Genomic DNA, 21,019 nt, shown 5'->3' with positions numbered 1-21,019 from the left:
AGGTCACATGATTTTCCCATCACTGTAGATAGCACCACCTCTTTCCTGTCTCACAGTTACAATATTGTTGATTGATATTATTGATTGATTGATAAAGAGTGGAGCTGGGATAAAGACCCAGGTCTTCAGTTTCCCAGATCTGTGCTCTATCCACTACAACCACCTGCTCCTCTGGGAGTCAGAAGACCTGGGTTTTAATCCTAGCCCCTTGAACAAGTCACTTAATTTCTCTATGCCTCAGTACCCTAATCTGTAAAATGGAGACTAATTACCTGTCACCCTCCCTTTTAGAATGTGAACCTAGTGTCTGATCTGATTGCACTGTATCTGCCCCAGCATTTAATTCAGTTCTTGGCACATGGTAAACATGTAATAAAAACATAATATTATTATTATTAGAGCTGTATGGTAAACACTAGATTAGATTCAAGATACAAAATAATCAGATGGCACACAGTTCCTGTTCTGCATGGGTCTTTAATTTTCCCCTCCTGCCTTCAGGACATCTCTACTCAGATATCCTTCTCACTTGACATGTCCAAAATAGAGCTCCTTATCTTCCCACCCAAACCCTGTCCTTCCCCTGACTTTCCCATCACTTTAGATGGTGCCACCATCCTTCTTCTCTCACAAACCCGTAACCATGGTGTTATCCTTGACTCCTCTTTCTCATTTAGCCCACAAATTAAATCTGTCACCAAATCCTGTTGGTCCCACCTTCACAAAATCACTAAAATCTGCCCTTTCCTCTCCATCCATACTGCTACTATGTTAATACAGTTACTCATAGTATCTCTCCTGGATTACTGCATCAGCCTTCCTGCTGACCTCCCAGCCTCCTGTCTCTCCCCACCCCATCCATATTTTACTCTGCTGCCTGGATCGTTTTTCTACAAAAACATGCTGGACAAGTCACCCTGCTCCTCAAAAAACTCCACTGCCCATCCACCTCCATATCAAACAAAAACTCCTCTCCATTGGCTTTAAAACACTCCATCACTTTGCCTCTTTTACCTCACGTCACTTCTCTCCTTCTACATCCCACCCTGCATACTTTGCCCCTCTAGTGCTAACCTTCTCACTGTGCCTCCATCTCTCCTGTCTTGCTGCCGACCCCTGGCCCACATCCTGACTCTTGCGTACAAAGTCCTCCCTCCTCTAATCTGACAGTCACTCTCCCTCTCTTCAAGGACTTATTGAAGGCACATCTCCTCCAAGAGGCTCTCCCAGACTAAGCCATACTTTTCCTCGTCTCCCACTCGGTTCTGCATTGCCCCGATTTGCTCCCTTTGTTCTTCCCCCCTCCCATCCTCAAAGCACTTATGTACATATCTATAATTTTATTTATTTGTTTTGATGTCTGTCTGCCCCTGCTCCAGACTTTGAGCTTGTCATGGACAGGGAGTTTTGCTCTTTATTGCTGTTTTGAGGAAGTGTGTGTCTTTGGCAATGGTGACATATATACACTCATATTTACAGATTTATAGGTATGCATATACCTATATATATCCTCCATATATTCATTTTGACCATTTGAGTTGTAAATATTCTTATGCTTATCTCCCCTGTTGGAGTAACAACCCTTTTTATGCAAAGGACAGACACTTTATTCTAAATTACTATAATTACAACTACAATAGATGAATACAATAATTAAAGATTAATTCACGACTGAAAAGGAGCAACATGGTCTAATGTGAAGCACCTTGCCCTGGGGAATGAGAAATCCCCTTGCTTGTTCTGTGATGTTGGGTAAATCACTTAATTTCTTTGGACCTCAATTTTCCTCATCTGTAAAATGGGAATTAAATAACTGTTTTCCCCTCTGTCAGACTATGACCCCCATGTTTGGCAAGGACTGTGGCCACTCTGATTTTTTTTTAATCAATCTCAGCGTTTAACACTGTTTGGCATATAGTATGTGCTAAATATTATTATTTTCATTATTATTATTTTTCCCTATCCATGAAGAATGGTCAACTTTATTATGAAGGAGTCCCCAGGGCATTTTTTAATTGAAGTTTTAGTTTCTTCCACGTGGCGAGATCTGTCTAGGCTGGGCTGAGTCTGTAGACCCTAAGCAATGGTAGAGGGTAAGGGGTGTGAACGTGGAGAGAGGATTGTGAACTGCAAGCCGCTGTTCTTTCAGGACCAAATGTTGCCAGCTGTGCCGGCTGAACTCTTTTTCAGAAGATGTCTTTCATTCTTACATTACCTTAAAAAAGAAATACACGAATCTGACTCCTGAGGTCATAAGAAATATAGCACTCCTCTGATTCTTTTAGCCTTTGATTTCCACTGACATGCAGCATGGCTTAGGGAATAGAGCCCTGGCCTGGTAGTCAGAAGGACCTGGATTCTAAACCCAGCTCCACTACTCTTTATGTGCCAAGCACTCTTCTAAGCACTGGGGTAGATACAAGTTAACCAGGTTGGAGTGCTTAGAAGAGTGGTTGGCACATACTATGCATTTAACAAGTACCATTAGTTTAATTTTATTTTTTACTAGATATTCCCTTGTACACACTATTTCGCTCTCTCTGAAGACTTATTTTTGTTAGTTTATAATGTTTAAAATGTTATTTTCATCCAGAATACCCTTTTTTTTGTCAAACCGATCCCTTTCCTCCTATTTTATTTCTAGCTCTGGTAATGCCTTTTCTGATTACTGTGTGATATCTATTTCATTAACTAAAATGTTTCTGTATACTAAATGGATTCTTGTGTTCTCATAAATTGTAGACAGTAAGATACTTTGAGAGATGGTTCAGTAATCATATGCTTATAATGGCTGTCCATTTTTCCTCCATTTTATTTGTAGACAAAATCTCATGTGCCATTCAGTAAATTGGATGTTGAACATCAGTTCCTGAAGGATGTTAATTCTGATGCATCTAAGGTGAAGCATGATCTGAGGAAAGATATTAGTAATACTCAGTTGCCATCACAAACTCTTTTGCAAACAAACAGCTCTCAGGTAAAGTGAGAAATACAAATAAGGTCTCTTTAATATAAAGGAGCACTGAACTAAAATTTATACTTATCTAATTCCGAGTGATTACTTATGTGGTTATTACACTCAAATACTATAGGGATTTTTCTGACAGTAATGCATTATCAAAAATTATTTTTCCATTAAAAAAGTAATTTTAGTGCTATCTGCTTAATAGAATCACAGTAGTTATTTAGGATGTAACCTATCTATATTATCTGGCCAAATATCAATATACATACTGCATAAATGATTCATGCCTCCACCAGAGTGAGGTGGATAGAACACAGGCATGGGACCTGGGTTCTAATCTTGGATCTGCTTCATGACTGCTGTGAGGACTTGACCTTGGGCAAGTCATTTGCTTTTCTGTACCTCAGTTCCCTCATCGTAAAATGGGGATTAATATTGTGAGCCCTGTGTGGGACATGGACTCTGTCCAACCCATTTTGCTTGTATCTAACCCAGCACTTAAGACATTGCCTGGCACATAGTAAGTACTTAACAAATGCAATAATAATGATAATAATCTGTTATTATTATTATTTTGTAAATTAGTTATATGGTTAAGTGCTTAATGGGTTTTCTACAAAAAGCATCCTGGACATGTCACCCCACTCCTCAAAAAATTCCAGTGGTTGCCCATCCACATCTGTATCAAAGAAAAACTCCTCACCATTGGCTTTAAAGCAGTCCATCACCTTGCCCCCTCTTACCTCACCTCGCTTTTCCCCTTCTACAACCCAGCCATTATACTTTGCCCCTCTAGTGCTAACCTTCTCAATCTGCCTCAAGCTCACCTGTCTTGCCTCCGAACCCTAGCCCACGTCTTACCTAATAATGTTGGTATTTGTTAAGCGCTTACTATGTGCCGAGCACTGTTCTAAGCGCTGGGTAGACATAGGGGAAGCAGGTTGTCCCACGTGGGGCTCACAGTCTTAATCCCCATTTTACAGATGAGGGAACTGAGGCACAGAGAAGTTAAGTGACTTGCCCACAGTCACACAGCCGACAAGTGGCAGAGCTGGGATTCGAACTTATGAGTCCTGATTCCAGGGCCCGTGCTCTTTCCACTGAGCCACGCTGCTTCTCTAACCTCTTACCTCTGGCCTGAAATGCCCTGCCTCCTCATATCAGACAGACAACTATTCTCCCCCACTTCAAAGTTTTATTGAAGGCCCGTCTCCGCCAAGAGGCCTTCCCAGACTAAGCCCCACTTTTCCTCATCTCCCACTCCCTTCTGCATCACTCTGACTTGCTCCCTTTGCTCTTCCCCCCTCCCCACCACACAGCACTCTTGTATACATCTGTAATTTTATTTATCCTTTTGCTCTTTCTTCCTTCCCAGCCCCGAATCAATTATATGCATATCTGCAATTTTATTTATTTGTATTGATGTCTGTCTCCCCGAGTCTAGACTGTGAGCTCGTTGTGGTCAGAGTACAGTACAACCCTTCATTGTTGTACTGTATTTTCCCAAGTGCTTAGTACAGTGCTCTACACACAGTAAGCACCCAATAAATACAGTTTAATGAATGAGTTTCCCAGAAGTTGAAATGTATAAACTCACTTGTCTCCCAAGGTACCATCCTAATAATAATAATAACAACAATAATAGTAAGCATGATATTTGTTAAGCACTTACTATGTGCCAAGCATTTACTAAACACTGGGGTAGATACAAGATAATCCAATACCACAGGGAGCTCATAGTCTAAGTAGGAGGGAGAATGAGTATTGAAACCCCATTTTGCAGATGAGGAAACTGAGGCTCAGAGAAGTTAAGTAATTTGCCCAGGGTCACACAGTAAGCAAGTGGCAGAGCTGGGATTAGAACTCATGTCCTCTGACTCCCAGGCCCATGTTCTTTTGATTAGGCCATACTGCTTCAATCTAAACATCTTAAAGGTGGACAGCAGTCAACTCAGCTAGAACAGCTCCAGCAGTGCAGATGACTTTTGTCCCCATTCTGATCTCTCGCCTCCTCCCAGAAACCTTCAGCAATTGACTTTTTTATCTGCAGGTGCCCCTGGAGAACAAAGTAGCATTTTGTAGTGGATAGCACAGGACTGGGAGTCAGAAGGCCATGGGTTCTAAACCCATCTCTGTCACTTGTCTGCTGTTTGGCCTTGGACAAGTCACTTGTCTGAGAGTCAGTTATCTCATCTGGAAAATGGGGATTGAGACCGTGAGTCCCATGTGGGACCGAGACTGTGTCCACTTTGATTTGCTTGTATCCCCCCAGTGCTTAGTACAAACACCACAATTCTTCTTCTTTCTTCTTCCTTCTTTCTTCTTCTTCTTTCTTCTTTCTTCTTCTTTCTTCTTCCTTTTTCCTTCTCCCTTCTTCTTCCTTCTTCTTCTTTCTTCTTCTTTCAATGCACTGTACGAAACTCTAGAAAAGGTACAATAGAATTAGTTAATATACCTGGAATACTAGTAACTGAATTACATAGATAACATTCTTAGGATGCTCTTCACTGTTATATGTAGATAGAAAATGAGTTGTGATTCATAATAATAATTGTGGAATTAGGTGAATGCCAAGCACTTTACTAAGTGCTGATATAGCTGCAAATTGATTAGGTCTGATGCAATTCCTCTCTCACATGGAAGTCCTAAGTAGTAAGGAGTATTTAATCCCATTTCATTTCATTCATTCATTCAATCGTATTTATTGAGCACTTTCTGTGGGTAGAGCACGGTAGAGAAGCAGCGTGGCTTAGTGGAAAGAGCATGGGCTTGGGAGTCCGAGGTCATGGGTTCGTATCCTGCCTCAGCCACTTGTCAGCTGTGTGACTGTGGGCAAGTCACTTAACTTCTCTGTGCCTCAGTTACCTCATCTGTAAAATGGAGATGAATACTGTGAGCCTCACGTGGGACAACCTGATTACCCTGTATCTCCCTCAGTGCTTAGAACAGTGCTCTGCACATAGTAAGCGCTTAACAAATACCAATGTTATTATTATTATTATTACTAAGCACTTGGGAGAGTACACTAGAACAATAAATAGACAATTCCCTACTCACAGTGAGCTTACAGTCTAGAGGATGAGGAAACTGACACACAGAAAAGTTAATCAATTTACCCAAATTCACACAACCGAAAAGTGGTGGAGCTGGGATTAGAACTCATGTTCTCTAACTTCTAAATCCGTGTTCTTTCCCAGAGGATTAGCTGCTAGAATTTAAGTCTCAATTTGAATCAGAGTTCAGGAGTTTATATTCCTAAATAGATTATATTGCTTTATCGTAAAAAATCTATATAAAAGGATTCCAAAATTTAGAGCAAGCACCGTTTGAGAAGTAATATACGCATTTTTAAATATTTGGTTTCATATTTATTTAGATAGATACTCCGGCACTAGGCAGGACTGAGTTTGCTAATCAGAAAGGAGGATTATTGCTTCAGGGTTCATTTGATGAAGATGAATCTGCCAAGTCTTTCCAGGAAATTTTAACTCACTGGAGAACTGGAAATTATGGACAGAAGGAGAGGGAGAAAAATTACTCTCAAGAGGCTAAAGCAGGTATATTTTTATTTTGTTAACATTTAAAAGAAACCTGGAGTTATTTTGCTTAACATCACTTTCAGCTAATATGAAATGCTCACATTATTACCATCATTATTGAGCTCTATGGTCTTCCAGGAAGGTGAAGCATGGGACTTTTAGGCTCAGTGAAGTAGAGGGAGAAGATTCTTCACCCCAGATTGGGAGGATTGAATATATTCCTCCCAAGCAATGCTGGACCGGAATCTGGTGTTGTGCTACTTGGGTGTTGCCATTATTTGTCTATCAGTCAATCGGCTGTATTTATCGAGCACCTTTGGTGTGCTGAGAACTGTATTAAGCATTTGACAAAGTACATTCCAATGGCATTGGTAGACATGATCCTTAACATCTCTGGGCCTCAGTTACCTCATCTCTAAAATGAGGAGCAAGACCGTGAGCCTTACATGGGAGAAGGACTCTTTCCAACCCAATTTGCTTGTAACCATGCCAGAGCTTAGTAAAATGTCTGGCACATAGTAAGCACTTAACAAATACCATTATTATTACTATTATTAATATTATCAAAGTAACTTACAGTCTACAGGATTTACCAGTTTTCTCTATGACAAGGTTTGGAATGCAGCAAATTGAATGACAACACCAGTGACCAAAACTACTTTAAGGATTCTCTAGTGTGGCTGACATAGTCTGTCTTCCAGGAGGGAACAACTTGGGGCCCTTCCTTACTTATGGTCCTGGGGAGATGGGTTATAGTCCTCGAAGATTCAAGGGGAGAAGAGATGTCAGTTTGACTACCTCCATTTCCCTCTGCTTACAATTACCACTATGGCCAATTAAAAGATGAATCTCATGCCATGTATACCTTCAGTTTTTTTGAAAAAGTGCTTTTCCTCACGATTCAGAATAATCTTTTAGAGTAAAAGGAGCATACATCTGAGATCCCAGAAGACATATTTCTGAAAAAGTCGTGATTTATGCAGTGATCAGTGTGAGAACACGTAATGTGAGAATCTAAACCCATTTTTCATTTCTATAGATGACCAGTCCATGCATTAGTGGGTAATTGATCAACCCAAACGTTTCAAAAATGTGAAAGTAAGTAAATATAGGAAGGAAATGTGTAATCAGGCAATCAGATATCTTTCCTGGGTGACGTTGTAGAGAATTTCCTCTTTGGGCATCTAATAATGTGACCCTTTAGAATCCTTGGATCGGCAGGTCAATATGCTGCTGTTTGTTTTCTCTGCTTTACAGTAATTGATTTGTTAGAAGGAGTGAGCCTTGAAAATTGTCAAAAATGAATTGAAGGGATAATTGAAGAAAATAGCATATTGTAATCAGAAGTGTTTGAACCTGGTTAATTGGTTAATTCAGTTTTCATTTGGATTCAAAACCTACAATTAAATATTCATCCAATATGAATCCTCTAAGATCCTTATAGTTCAAACCTATGTATCAAACTGAGAGTTCAGCCAAGTACACAGTTCTGTGATTCTGAGGAGTAGGCCTGGGCAATTTACATCTATTTAGAAGGTTTGGTGATTAATAAAAACATTCTGATGGATACAATTTTTATTTTATTTTGTAGATCCAAAGGCTGCATGTGAGGTACAAACAAATCTTAAAATTTTGAGAGAACCACTTGAAATTGAGTTTCAAGGAAACAGTTTGTCCTACATGGAAAAATTATGGCTTAAGAAGTACAGAAGGTATTTACTGGATATCGAAATGTGTTACTGAAAAATTGATTTTTTGCACTTTTGTGAAGTGACTTTTTGGAATGATTGCTATGTGATTCATAATGAATGAATTCTAATTTTCAATCAAGATGACATCATACTTCCAATTCTATTAGACTCATTTTTCTGATGAGAATTCTAATTTTGTTTGTGAATAGGATGAGTCACTAATTTTTTTCTTCAAAGAAATAACTCTGATATGAAAAATGAAGGGGCTACTATGTTATAGGACTTAGTGGACACTAGTAGTTTGAATTTCTCTTCCTACTGAGGGTTTATACACTTAGGTTTTTTAAAAAAAATCAATACCCTATTGTCGCCACAATATTAAGATTTAATTATTTATTCTATATTTTAGTTTTAAAATTGTATTAGAAATTGAAATGGAAAAAGTGAAGTTCTATGTTTTATCATCAATTTTGAAGACTTTAACACTAAAAAGTTGTCACGATCATTCATAAATTTATTAGCATTTAGCCACAGTTGCTGTAATTATAGTTGCTGCAATTTAGTCAAGTTTTCGGGAAACCTGAATAATAATAATTGTTAAGCATTTAATATGTGTCAAGCAATGTACTAAACCCTAGGTTAGATACAAGATAATCAAGTCCCACCTGGTGTTCATAGTCTAAATAGGAGGGAGAACACTGAATTCCCATTTTGCAGATGAGGGACTGAGGCACAGAGAAGCGACATGTCCAAGGTCACCCAATAGGTAAGTGGCAGAGTGGGGATTAGAGCCTGGACCTCTGATTACCAGGCTAGGACTCTTTCTGGTAGGCCATGTTGCTTCTCTGTCTTTGCTTGATGTTTTCACCTAAGAAAATACATAGAAAAACATGGACACATCCTAGTAGGAAAATCTTCAAGCAATTTCACTATTCGGCCCAGGGTTTTAATTGTATTTTCATTTTAATGAAAATGTCAGATTTCATAATTTTGAAATGCTACCAGATATATTTTTGATCTGACATTTTTTTTATTTGATGGGGTTGTAGAAAATTCAGTACATTTCTGGTTTTGAAGGTTTCCAAACGAAAATCCTTATGCTCCCTCCCAAACCCCTGTCCTCCCCATGACTTTCCCATCACTGTAGACAACACCACTCATTAGGCATGTAAGTACTTCGTTGCATTAAGGCTATGGAGTATTAGTTGAATTAGTCAATTTTTATACTATAGCAGAATATGTAAATATTATCTTCACCATCGTGGCACTTAGCTGGCTTTTATTTCCTTGTCACAGTTTTGCGAAGCAGCTTTGGCTTAGTGGAAAGAACTAGGGCTGAGGAGTCACAGGACCTGCCTCGTTTTTAATCATGACTCTGACAATTACCTGCTCTGACACATCAGGAAAATCATTTAACTTCTCTATATCTCAGTTTCCTCCTCTGTTCGAAGAGGATTCAGTGTCTGCTCTCCTTCCCACTTAGACTGTGAGCCCCATATAGGATTCATTCATTCATTCATTCATTCATTCATTCATTCATTCACTTGTATTTACTGAGTGTTTACAGCGTGAAAGCCCTATATAGTCCCTATCTCTCAAGCCCAGAACTTTAGCCTTATCCTCAACTCATCTCTCTCTTCAACACACATATCACCAGATCCCATTGGTTCAACCACCACAACATCGCTAAAATCTGCAAAGTGGACTGACGATCATCTCCATAACACTTAGTGTCCCTGTCCCTGAAAAGGCAAGATGTCCTGGCTCAGTTTGCATGTGGAATGAGTCGGAGCATTATCGGTGTTTCATTTAGTACAGAACTAAAAAACTTGTGTAGAGCCATAAAATTGCCCCATTTATAAGAAAAGGCCTAAATTTTAAAATCTATTGTATTTGTGATGTCTGATTTTCAGAGACGCAGCATGGCTTAGTGGAAAAAGCACAGACTTCAGAGTCAGAGGCCATGGGTTCTAATGCTGGCTACCCCACTTATCAGCTGTATGACTTAGGGCAAGTCACTTGACTTCTCTTTGCCTCAATTCCCTCATCGTAAAATGGCGATTAAGACTGTGAGCCCCACGTGGGACAGACTGATTACCCTGTATCCATCCCAGTGCTTAGAACAGTGCTTGACACATAGTAAGCACTGAGCAAATATCACTATTATTATTATACTAAAGAAAAATAATAAAAGTTCACCCTAAAAATTGCCTTTCTTAAAATCAATTTTACTTAACATTTAGTTTTCATGGTTATAATTTAATCTCCTAGCATTTTACTATTTCATTTTTTTCCTACAGGAATTTAGGTCAGAAAACTATAACTTCTGTCAATTGACTTTATTTACTTTATTTACTGCAAGTCTTTATTTACATGCAGAAACCTAACAGACGGTTGCTGAGTTTAAGACCCAACATTTATCATAAAGATGGCTTTTTAGTTAGGAAACATAAAGGGGATTTGCCAGTGATACTTTTTGGCACTAATGACTTCAAGAATTATTATGTTTTGATTAGAGAAGCAGTATGGCTTAGTGGCAAGGGCCAGGGCTTGGGAGTCAGAGGTCGTGGGTTGTAATCACGGCTCCGCCCCTTGCCAAATGTGTGACTTTGGACAAGTCACTTCAATTCTTTCTGCCTCAGTTACCATATCTGTAAAATGGGGATTAAGACTGTGAGTCCCAAGTGGAACAACCTGATAACCTTGCATCTACCCTCGCGCTTAGGACAGTAATAATAATTATAATAATAATGATGGTATTTGTTAAGTGCTTAACAAACACTGTCATCATCATCATATGGAGGCAGATTTTTATTTTTCCTCTTGTAGACTGCATCCTTGGACATTTCCCCCACCCCAAGCAACGGGAATGTTTGCCGTCTCCTGTATTTACATATAAATTTATGCCCATCCTCAGGATACAGTTTTGATTTATTCTGATTCTGTTGCTTGTGTCATCCCAGTTACAGAGTTTACTCGTTATGGGCAGCGATCATGTCTCATGCTTCTGTTCAATTTCCCAAGCATGGAGTATGGTGCATTATATTAAGTAAATGCTCGATCAATTCCTTTACTATTGCAACTAGTAGAAATTTGTAGGATTTCTACTATTTCTAGTACTATTACTGTAGTTCTTACTTGGAGATGTTGGCAAGGATTTAATCAACTGATTGTATTTACTGTGCACTTCCCGTGCACAGAAGACCATACTAAGCGGTTGGGTGAGTACAATGCAACAATATAACAGACACAGTCCCTGCCCACCACGAACTTTCAGTCTAGAGCGGTTTTATATCTCTTCCAGTTCTGTATACCTTTTTTCTTCTTTTCTTTATGGTAGTTGTTAAACTCTTACTATTTACCAGGCACTGTACTAAGAGCTGGGTAGATATAAGCTACTCAGGTTGGACAGAGTAAGTGGCCCACATGGGGTTCACGGTCTTAATTCCCATTTTACAGATGGGAAGACCAGAGAAGAGCTCAAGGTTACCCAGCAGACAAGTGGAGGAGCCAGGATTAGATCTCAGATCCTTCTGACTCCCAGATGCCCATTCTATCCAGACGCCCATTCTATTCACTAGGTCATGCTGCTTCTTTAAGAGAAGAAATGTTTTAAGATTCCCAACATGTTCTTTCTACATGATAATCAGCATCAAAAATATTTATTGACTGACTTTGATATGTCATGCCCTATAAGTGCTTAAGGTGGTAAAAAGAAAATGGCAGACATTTTCTGAAAGTGGAAGACTTGGTTCCTGCCCGCAAGACACTCATTCAACATGCATTCACATCATTTCATTGAGACCTTGGAGTATTAGTTAAATTAGTAAATACAAATATAATATAATACTATAGCAAAATATGTAAATAATTTCTTCTCCGCTGTGGCACTCAATTGACTTGCATTTACTTCTCAGTTTTTAGAAGCCTTGGCCCAGTGGATAGAACCAGGGCCTAAGAGTCAAGGGACCTGCCTGGGTTTTAATCATGATTCCTGTCAGTTGCCTGCTGTGTCACATGGGGAAATCATTTAGCTTTTCTCTGTCTCAATTTTCTCATGTGTTCACAGGGAATTCAGTACCTGTTCTCTTTTCCAATTAGACTGTGAGCTCCATGTAAGAGAGTCACTGTGTCTGGTAATCCCATCAAAATCCAGGGAAACATTGTGACATAGTGGATTAAAAACAATAATAATAATAGTTGTGGTATTTGTTAAGCACTTATAAGATGCCAGGCACTGTACTGAGCTCTGGGATGGATACAAGTAAATCAGGTTGGACACAATCCCTTTCCCACGTGGGGCTCACAGTCTCAATCCCCATTTTACAGATAAGGCAACTGAGATACAGAGAAGTAAAATGACTTGCCCAAGATCACATAGACAAGTGGCTGAGCTGGGATTAGAATCCATAACCTTCTGACTCCCAGTCCGCACAGGCCTGAGATCCATAGGACCCAGGTTCAAATTCCGACTCTGCCCCTTGCCTGCTGTGTGACCTTGGAAAAGTCACTTAACCTTTCTGTGCCTCAATTTTCACTTCTGAAAAATGGGGATTCAATAATGTTCTCCCTCCTATTTGACTTTGAGCTCCATGTGGAACAGAGGCTCTTTATGGCCTGAATGACTTGTTCCTACCCCAGACCTTAGAATAATGCATGACACAGTATGTGCTTGAGAAATATCATTAAAACAAAACAAACTCCCCCAATTTTCTCCTTTGCTAGCGGGGTAACCACGAGCTACGGCTTTCTCCCTCCACCACTCCTACTCCACTGTCCGTAAGCCACCTAAGATTTATTCATTCATTCATCCAATTGTATTTATTGAGCACTTACTGTATGCAGAACACTGTACTAAGCCCTTGGAAAGTACAATTTGACAACAAATAGAGACAATCCCTACCCAACAGTGGGTTGAAAGTCTAGAAGGATGATCTTAGTGCAGAAGAACAGGGCCATTCTTAATAATAATAATAATAATGTTGGTATTTGTTAAGCGCTTACTATGTGCCGAGCACTGTTCTAAGCGCTGGGTTAGACACAGGGGAATCAGGTTGTCCCACGTGGGGCTCACAGTCTTAATCCCCATTTTACAGATGAGGTAACTGAGGCACAGAGAAGTTAAGTGACTTGCCCAAAGTCACACAGCTGACAAGTGGCCGAGCCGGGATTTGAACCCATGACCTCTGACTCCAAAGCCCAGACTCTTTCCACTGAGCCACGCTGCTTCTCTTGATATTCTTGATAATATTCTCTGGATAAGCCTGACAATATGACCCATGAGGCATTATAAGCTCTTCAGGGGTGGAGATCCTGTCTATTAATGCCATTGTACCCTCCCAAAGGTTTGGTACTGTGCTTACCGTGGAACTGAAACGGTTCCAAAAAATTTGGTTTGTTTCCATATTAGAACATTTCATTCATTTATTCTGATTCCATTGCTTGTAAACATGTTTATTAATAATAATAACAATGGTATTTGTTAAGCATTTACCATACGTCAGGTACTGCCCTGAGCAAGGATGACATCCAAATTTGTGAAGCGTTCCATATTTTTATATTTTTATTACCCTATTTATTTTATTACCCCATTTATTTTGTTAATGAGGTGTACATCCCCTTTTTCTATTTATTGTGATTAAGTTGTCTTGTTTTTGTCTGTCTCCCCCGATTAGACTGTAAGCCCGTCAATGGGCAGGGATTGTCTCTATCTGTTGCCGAATTGTACATTCCAAGCGCTTATTAGTACAGTGCTCTGCACATAGTAAGTGCTGAATAAATACTATTGAATGAATGAATACTGTACTAACTGCTGGGGAAGATACAAGCAAATCGGGTTGGACACAGTCCCTGTCTCTCGTGGGGCTCACAGTCTCAATCCTCATTTTACAGATGAGGTAACAGAGGCACAGAGAAGTGAAATGACTTGCCTTAGGTCACAGAGCAGTCAAGCAGTGGAGCTGTGATTAAAACCATGACCTCCTGACTCCCAGGCCTTAACTCTGTCCACTAAGCCATGCCATTTCTCATCTTGTGTTGATAGCTCTTTCTAGGAAGAGAATTTGTCTTGGGCTTCTGTATACTTTTCCTAGCACTTCGTAAAATGGACGAAACTATGTGGCCACTCAGCAAATCCCTTTGCTACTACTCCAGTGCAGGCCTTTCAATGTCTTGGGTCTTAAAGGTCGCATTTGTCTGTGCAAATTTGAGTAAAAATGGAATTCTTAACAGTAAAATGATTGTTCCTGTGCAGTGATGGCCATTATGTGTAATTGCTGTTGACTCACTACTTGTTTCACAACACGAGTCAAAATTATAGGTGAGCTTTAAGGATTTTATATGGAATTATGGTATACTATGAATAGTATTGATTCTCCGAATCTAATACGTTCTTCATTTTGCTACATAGTAGTCCACCAGTAAATGTCCCGAATAAATTCAGACAACCGCAAACATCACCCGAGGAACCCGATTGTATTCTAAATGGGAAAGACAATATTAAAGGTTAGTTGGATTTTGATTAGTTCATTCAAACAGAATCAATTCATTTCAGGTTTCTCCCAGTAACCTTTGTATTCCTTTGGATGATCACTTTTTATCTTTCCAGGAATAGGTTTCTATGAGAATAATTGAAAACCTGATGATAGTTAAAATAATTGTATGTTTGAATTTTTATTCCAATTTGTGTAAAATAATAGACTGCACAACTGTAAAAACTAATAGTTTTTACATTTTAAAATGAGAAGAGAACCCTGTCAGTTGATTGGTATTATTCTTGAAGAAAGTACAATAAGAGGTAAAACATGTTCTTTGAAGAATTAGGCTATATTTTAATCTTAATTCCTAGCTGAAGAGATGCAATTTCATCAAACTGCTAACTCCTTAAGAGAAGACACTGATATAGAAAGACTTGAAGAATCGTGTGTAAACATAGTGGAAGTAAATGATGTAAGTGCACAATCAATAATATTATTACTTAGTTATAAATCATAGTTTATCCAAAGCTATTTATATAATATATATGTACACACATATATATAAAGCATAAATTTCAAAAATTAATATTTTCAAAACACTAAATTACAAAGATTCAAATTAATTGACTTAAACATTATAGTTTGCAAAAAAAAAAAAAAGGTTGTGCGTATTCCAGATATTTTTCAAAAGCAAAGGGTGATCTTACTACTAAGGTACTTATTTGGCTTCCCATTTTTCACACCTAGTGGTTTTCCTTAGGTAAGGATTCATTTAATCAAAGTTAAGAGTTTTCATAGTTATTTGGATGTGTAACTTTTTAACCACTTTCAGTGCTTCCGCTGTGTATATCATTGTGCAAGTCATTTCCGTTATAGATGAAATGATTACTATCAGTCAGTTGTATTTCTCGAGCGCTCTTGATCTGCAGAACACAGTACTAAGTGCTTGGGAGAGTGCAGTATAACAATGAACATATTCCCTAGTTCGCAATCTAGAGGGCGACATAGACAAAAATACAAAAATAAATAAATTATTCATTCAATAGTATTTATTGAGCGCTTACTATGTGCAGAGCACTGTACTAAGCACTTGGGATGAACAAGTCGGCAACAGATAGAGACAGTCCCTGCCGTTTGATGGGCTTACAGTCTAATCGGGGGAGACGGACAGACAAGAACAATGGCAATAAACAGAGTCAAGGGGAAGAACATCTCGTAAAAACAATGGCAACTAAATAGAATCAAGGCGATGTACAATTCATTAACAAAATAAATAGGGTAACGAAAATATATACAGTTGAGCGGACGGATACAGTGCTGTGGGGATGGGAAGGGAGAGGTGGAGGAGCAGAGGGAAAAGGGGAAAATGAGGCTTTAGCTGCGGAGAGGTAAAGGGGGGATGGCAGAGGGAGTAGAGGGGGAAGAGGAGCTCAGTCTGGGAACGCCTCTTGGAGGAGGTGATTTTTAAGTAAGGTTTTGAAGAGGGAAAGAGAATCAGTTTGGCGGAGGTGAGGAGGGAGGGCGTTCCGGGACCGCGGGAGGACGTGACCCAGGGGTCGACGGGCGGGATAGGCGAGACCGAGGGACGGCGAGGAGGTGGGCGGCAGAGGAGCGGAGCGTGCGGGGTGGGCGGTAGAAAGAGAGAAGGGAGGAGAGGTAGGAAGGGGCAAGGTGATGGAGAGCCTTGAAGCCTAGAGTGAGGAGTTTTTGTTTGGAGCGGAGGTCGATAGGCAACCACTGGAGTTGTTTAAGAAGGGGAGTGACAGGCCCAGATCGTTTCTGCAGGAAGATGAGCCGGGCAGCGGAGTGAAGAATAGACCGGAGCGGGGCGAGAGAGGAGGAAATTACAGATATGCAAATCAGTAGTATATGGCTGGGAAGTTGTGGGCAGGGGGGTGAATAAAGGGAGCAACTCAGTGATGTAAACAGGAGCAGAAAAAGAGGAAAGGAAGGCTTAGTCAGGGAAGGCCTCCTGGAGAAGATGTGCCTTCAATAAAGCTTTGAAAGGGGGAGAATAAGATGTCTAATAAGATAAAAAAGCATGTTTAGAAAGCATAATAATTAAAAACCTAAGGGTCAAATGCTGCTGGGTTTGAGGAACGTTTACCCATCATCCCCGGGTCAGATCTGGGTATTTAGACCAGTCTGGTGTGGATTAGGACTGTGAGATTATTGAATCTGACTGACTCAGAGCCTAGCCAATTCACATCTACTCCACAAATTTGTTTCCGAGGCCCCTGCAGTCTAAATCTACCCTCCCCCAACCTCCTCAGAGGGCAGCCCGTGGCTAGAATTGCCTTCTAAATTCATCATATCCATTCCATAGTTGCCAGAATCAGATTTCCTGAACCAAGAAAATCATTCTCTAAAATTTTGGAATATTGGCTTGCTGATTTTTGAGCCAATAATAGCGACTGTGGTATTTGCATGTAATAAGCAACATACTTATTATGAGTCAAGCACTGCACTAATTACTGGAGTAGTAAATATAAGATGGGGCTCACAGTCTCAGTAAGAGAGAGAACAAGGTATTGAACTTATGTTTTTTGATTTGCTTTGTTTCTTTTGTTTGGGTGGTATTTTTCACACACTTACTATGTGCCAGGGACTGAAATAAATACAGGAGTAGATAAAAGCCAATCAGATTGGACACAGTCCATATCACACTTTGTGCTCGCTGCCTTAATCCCCATTTTACAGATGAGGTAACTGGGGCACAAGGAAGTGAAGTGATTTGTCCAAGTCACACAGGAACCAGGATTAGATCCCAGATCTTTCTGTCTCCCCGGCCTGTGCTCTATTTACTAAGCCATGCCACTTTGAATTTATTATTTCATTCATTCATTCAATAGTATTTATTGAGCACTTACTATGTGCAGAGCACTGTACTAAGCGCTTGGAATGAACAAGTCGGCAACAGATGGAGACAGTCTCTGCCGTTTGATGGGTTTACAGTCTAATCGGGGGAGACAGACAGACAAGAACAATGGCAATAAATAGAGTCGAGGGGAAGAACATCTCGTAAAAACAAAGGCAGCTAAATAGAATCAAGGCGATGTACATTTCATTAACAAAATAAATAAGGTAATGAAAATATATACAGTTGAGCGGACGAGTACAGTGCTGAGGGGATGGAAAGGGAGAGGGGGAGGAGCAGAGGGAAATTGGGGGAAAAGAGGGTTAAGCTACGGAGAGGTGAAGGGGGGCGGTAGAGGGAGTAGAGGGAGAAGAGGAGCTCAATCTGGGAAGGGCTCTTGGAGGAGGTGAGTTTTAAGTAGGGTTTTGAAGAGGGGAAGAGAATCAGTTTGGCAGACGTGAGGAGGGAGGGTGTTCCAGGACTGCGGGAGGACGTGGCCCAGGGGTCGACGGCGGGATAGACGAGACCGAGGGACGGTGAGGAGGTGGGCGGCAGAGGAGCGGAGCGTGCGGGGTGGGCGGTAGAAAGAGAGAAGGGAGGAGAGGTAGGAAGGGGCAAGGTGATGGAGAGCCTTGAAGCCTAGAGTGAGGAGTTTTTGTTTGGAGCGGAGGTTGATAGGCAACCACTGGAGTTGTTTAAGAAGGGGAGTGACATGCCCAGCACTTACTTTGCACTTACTTACTTAAGCACTTACTTTGTGCAGAGCACTATACTAAGTGCTGGGAAAGGGTATAAAAGTGAAATTAAACCTGAACCCTGACCCTTGAGGGAGGCTTCAGTGCCTCAGCACCTTGTACAAAAATGTCTGGAATATGCACATTTTTCTTTTGAAATTACTTTGGGAAAGACAGCTTATTTTCTGTAAAATCTTCCTTCTCTTCTTTCTTCCTCCCACTAAAACTATAAATGGTCAGACTTTTTTGTGGGTTCAGCAGTTACAATGGTTATGGTCAGTATGCAGGCGCAGGTTTTGGTGTCAAGGTGGGTGGACATTTTTATTTTAAGCTTTAGTGTTGTATTTGGGAATCTGGGCTTCCCTAGTCAGGCACTGGTCTTCCTAATGACTTCTCTTCCTCAATCACAGTTTACTCTTCCTAGACTCTGTTTACCCTTTGATTCCTACTCTAATAAATCCTTTATTTCTCTCACTTGACTTTGGCCACTTCTCCAGGGGCTGCTACTGCTAGATGGTCTGAAAGTTCATTACTTCATTCAATACTATTTGTTGAGCGCTTATTATGTGCAGAGCACTGTACTAAGTACTTGGAATGTACAATTCAGCAACAGATAGAGACAATCCCTGCCCAGTGAAGGGCTCACAGTCTAAATGGGGGAGACAGACAGCAGAGCAAAACAATACAAAACAAAGGCAAGACAACATCATCAAGATAAATAGAAACAAGGGGATGTACACCTCATTAACAAAATGAATAGGGTAATAAATAATATATACAAATGAGCACAGTGCTGAGGGAAGGGAAGGGGGAAGGAGGAGGAGCACAGGGTGGGGGGAAAGGGGAGGGGAGAGGGAGCAGAGAGAAAGGGGGGCTTAGTCTGGGAAGGCCTCTTGGAGGAGGTGAGCTCTCAGTAGGAAAGTAGGAAAATTGAGCGGGGTAGGTTCTAGCCAGGGGCAGCTAAGAGACTTCCAACCACATGGGTTAGTTTTCTGGAGCCCCACACGTGACAGGAATAAGGAGTGGCCCTGTAAAGGTCTTGGAGCTACGTTCTCATTCCCAAAGGGAAGTTCCTCAAACGTGATGGTACTGTATTTCTCCACACTCCCCGTCATAATAATAACATACAGTTATAATATTTATTAAGTGCTTACTATGTGTCAAGCATTGTTCTAAGCAGAGTGGCACAGTGGAAAGAGCCTGGGCTTGGGAGTCAGAGTTCATGGGTTAGAATCCTGGCTCTGCCACTTGTCAGCTGTGTGACTTTGGACAAGTCACTTAACTTCTCTGTGCCTCAGTTTCCTCATCTGTAAAATGGGGATTAAAACTGTGAGCCTCACGTGGGACAACCTGATCACCTTGTATCCCCCAGCGCTTAGAACAGTGCTTTGCACATAGTAAGCGCTTAACAAATACCACCATTTATACAAGTTCAGCAGGTCAGACACAACCTGTCCCACATGGGGCTCATAGTCTAACTAGGAGGGAGAATTAAGTCCCCATTTTACAGATGAGGAAACTGAGGCACAGAGCAGTTAAGTGACTTGTCCAAGGTTAGACAGCAGACAGTTGGTGGAACTGGGATTAGAACCCAAATCAACTGATCCGTACTCTTCCCTATAGACCGTGCTGCTTCCTTAAAATAAACACTGGTTTACATGTTCAAAACATAGTGGGCCTTAGATACTTCCCTGGGTTTATTGCCTTCTGTCTAATAAGAACTTTGAGTGTATTAACATTATATGTCTTCATATTAATGAGACTTATGAAGAGGAACTCAAAGGCGAGGAGAGTTTCGTGCCTTACAGAGTTGAAATAGCCGAGTCCAACAGCCAATGCAGGTAAGTAGCAAATCTCTTAAATTGCAAGGATGAATTTAGCCAGCTGTTTTTCAAGAAATCAGTGCTGACAAAATTTTTCTCTTTCTTTGTGTAGTATATAGAACATGGGCCTGGGAGTCAGAGGACTTTTGTTCTAATCTCATCTCTGCCACTTGTCTACTGGGTGACCTTGGGCAAGTCACTTAATGTCTCTGAGCCTCAGTTTTCTCATCTGTAAAATGGGGATTAAGATTGTGAGCCACAGGTGGGGCAGAGACTGTGTCCAACCCAATTTGTCAGTATGCACTGTAGCCTTAGTACAGGTCCTGGTGCATAATAAGCGCTTAAATGCCACAATTATTATTATTGTTCTTCTTATTATAAACTCATGTTAAGTTTGTTTTATAGTGATATCTCATTATGGAGGGTACATATTGGTCCTGGAAGATTGGTCCTACAGAAAGGATAGAACGAGGGGAGGGAGGAGGCTAAATCAGATTGTAAACTCCTTGAGGACAGGAATTATGTCTATCAACTCTATAGTATAGTACTGTGTGCACAGTAAGTGCTTAATACATACCAATACCTTTTTTAAAATGGTATTTGTTAGTCTTTTACTATGTGCCAGGCACTGTACTACACACCGGGGTAGATATAGGCAATTTGGGTTGGGCACAGTTCCTGCCCCTTCTGTCTTAATCCCTATTTTACAGATAAAATAACTGAGACACAGAGACATTAAGTGATTTCCCCAAGGTCACACAGCAGAGAAATGGCAGAGATGAGAATAGAACAAAAGTCCTCTGACTCCCAGGCCCGATGTCTTTCCAACAGGCTACACTGCTTCTAAATTGATAGTTTGAAGGATGAGGAGTGTAAGAAAAAATTTGATAAAAAGGCTCAAGATCAGAGTTGTCAGTGGATTGCTGGATGGAAA

General features: G+C 40.5%; 1 protein-coding gene across 3 annotated transcripts in view; it reads left to right on the top strand.

Moving 5' to 3' along the window:
* Positions 1-21,019, top strand: part of ZBBX (zinc finger B-box domain containing) — a 106,150-nt gene that overhangs the window by 49,700 nt on the left and 35,431 nt on the right. For all 3 annotated transcript variants that reach the window (XM_039913274.1, XM_029067858.2, XM_039913275.1), the window contains 6 exons: positions 2,822-2,977; positions 6,342-6,522; positions 8,096-8,216; positions 14,605-14,699; positions 15,043-15,143; positions 20,024-20,103. In XM_039913274.1, coding sequence (XP_039769208.1) covers positions 2,822-2,977; positions 6,342-6,522; positions 8,096-8,216; positions 14,605-14,699; positions 15,043-15,143; positions 20,024-20,103 — 734 coding nt within the window. The remainder of the gene's footprint in view (positions 1-2,821; positions 2,978-6,341; positions 6,523-8,095; positions 8,217-14,604; positions 14,700-15,042; positions 15,144-20,023; positions 20,104-21,019) is intronic.

The sequence above is a fragment of the Ornithorhynchus anatinus genome, chromosome 1 (genome assembly GCF_004115215.2).
Source record: "Ornithorhynchus anatinus isolate Pmale09 chromosome 1, mOrnAna1.pri.v4, whole genome shotgun sequence".
NCBI classification, from domain to species: domain Eukaryota; kingdom Metazoa; phylum Chordata; class Mammalia; order Monotremata; family Ornithorhynchidae; genus Ornithorhynchus; species Ornithorhynchus anatinus.
Note: the sequence above shows the minus strand (reverse complement) of the source record. Positions and strands in the feature narration are given on the sequence as shown.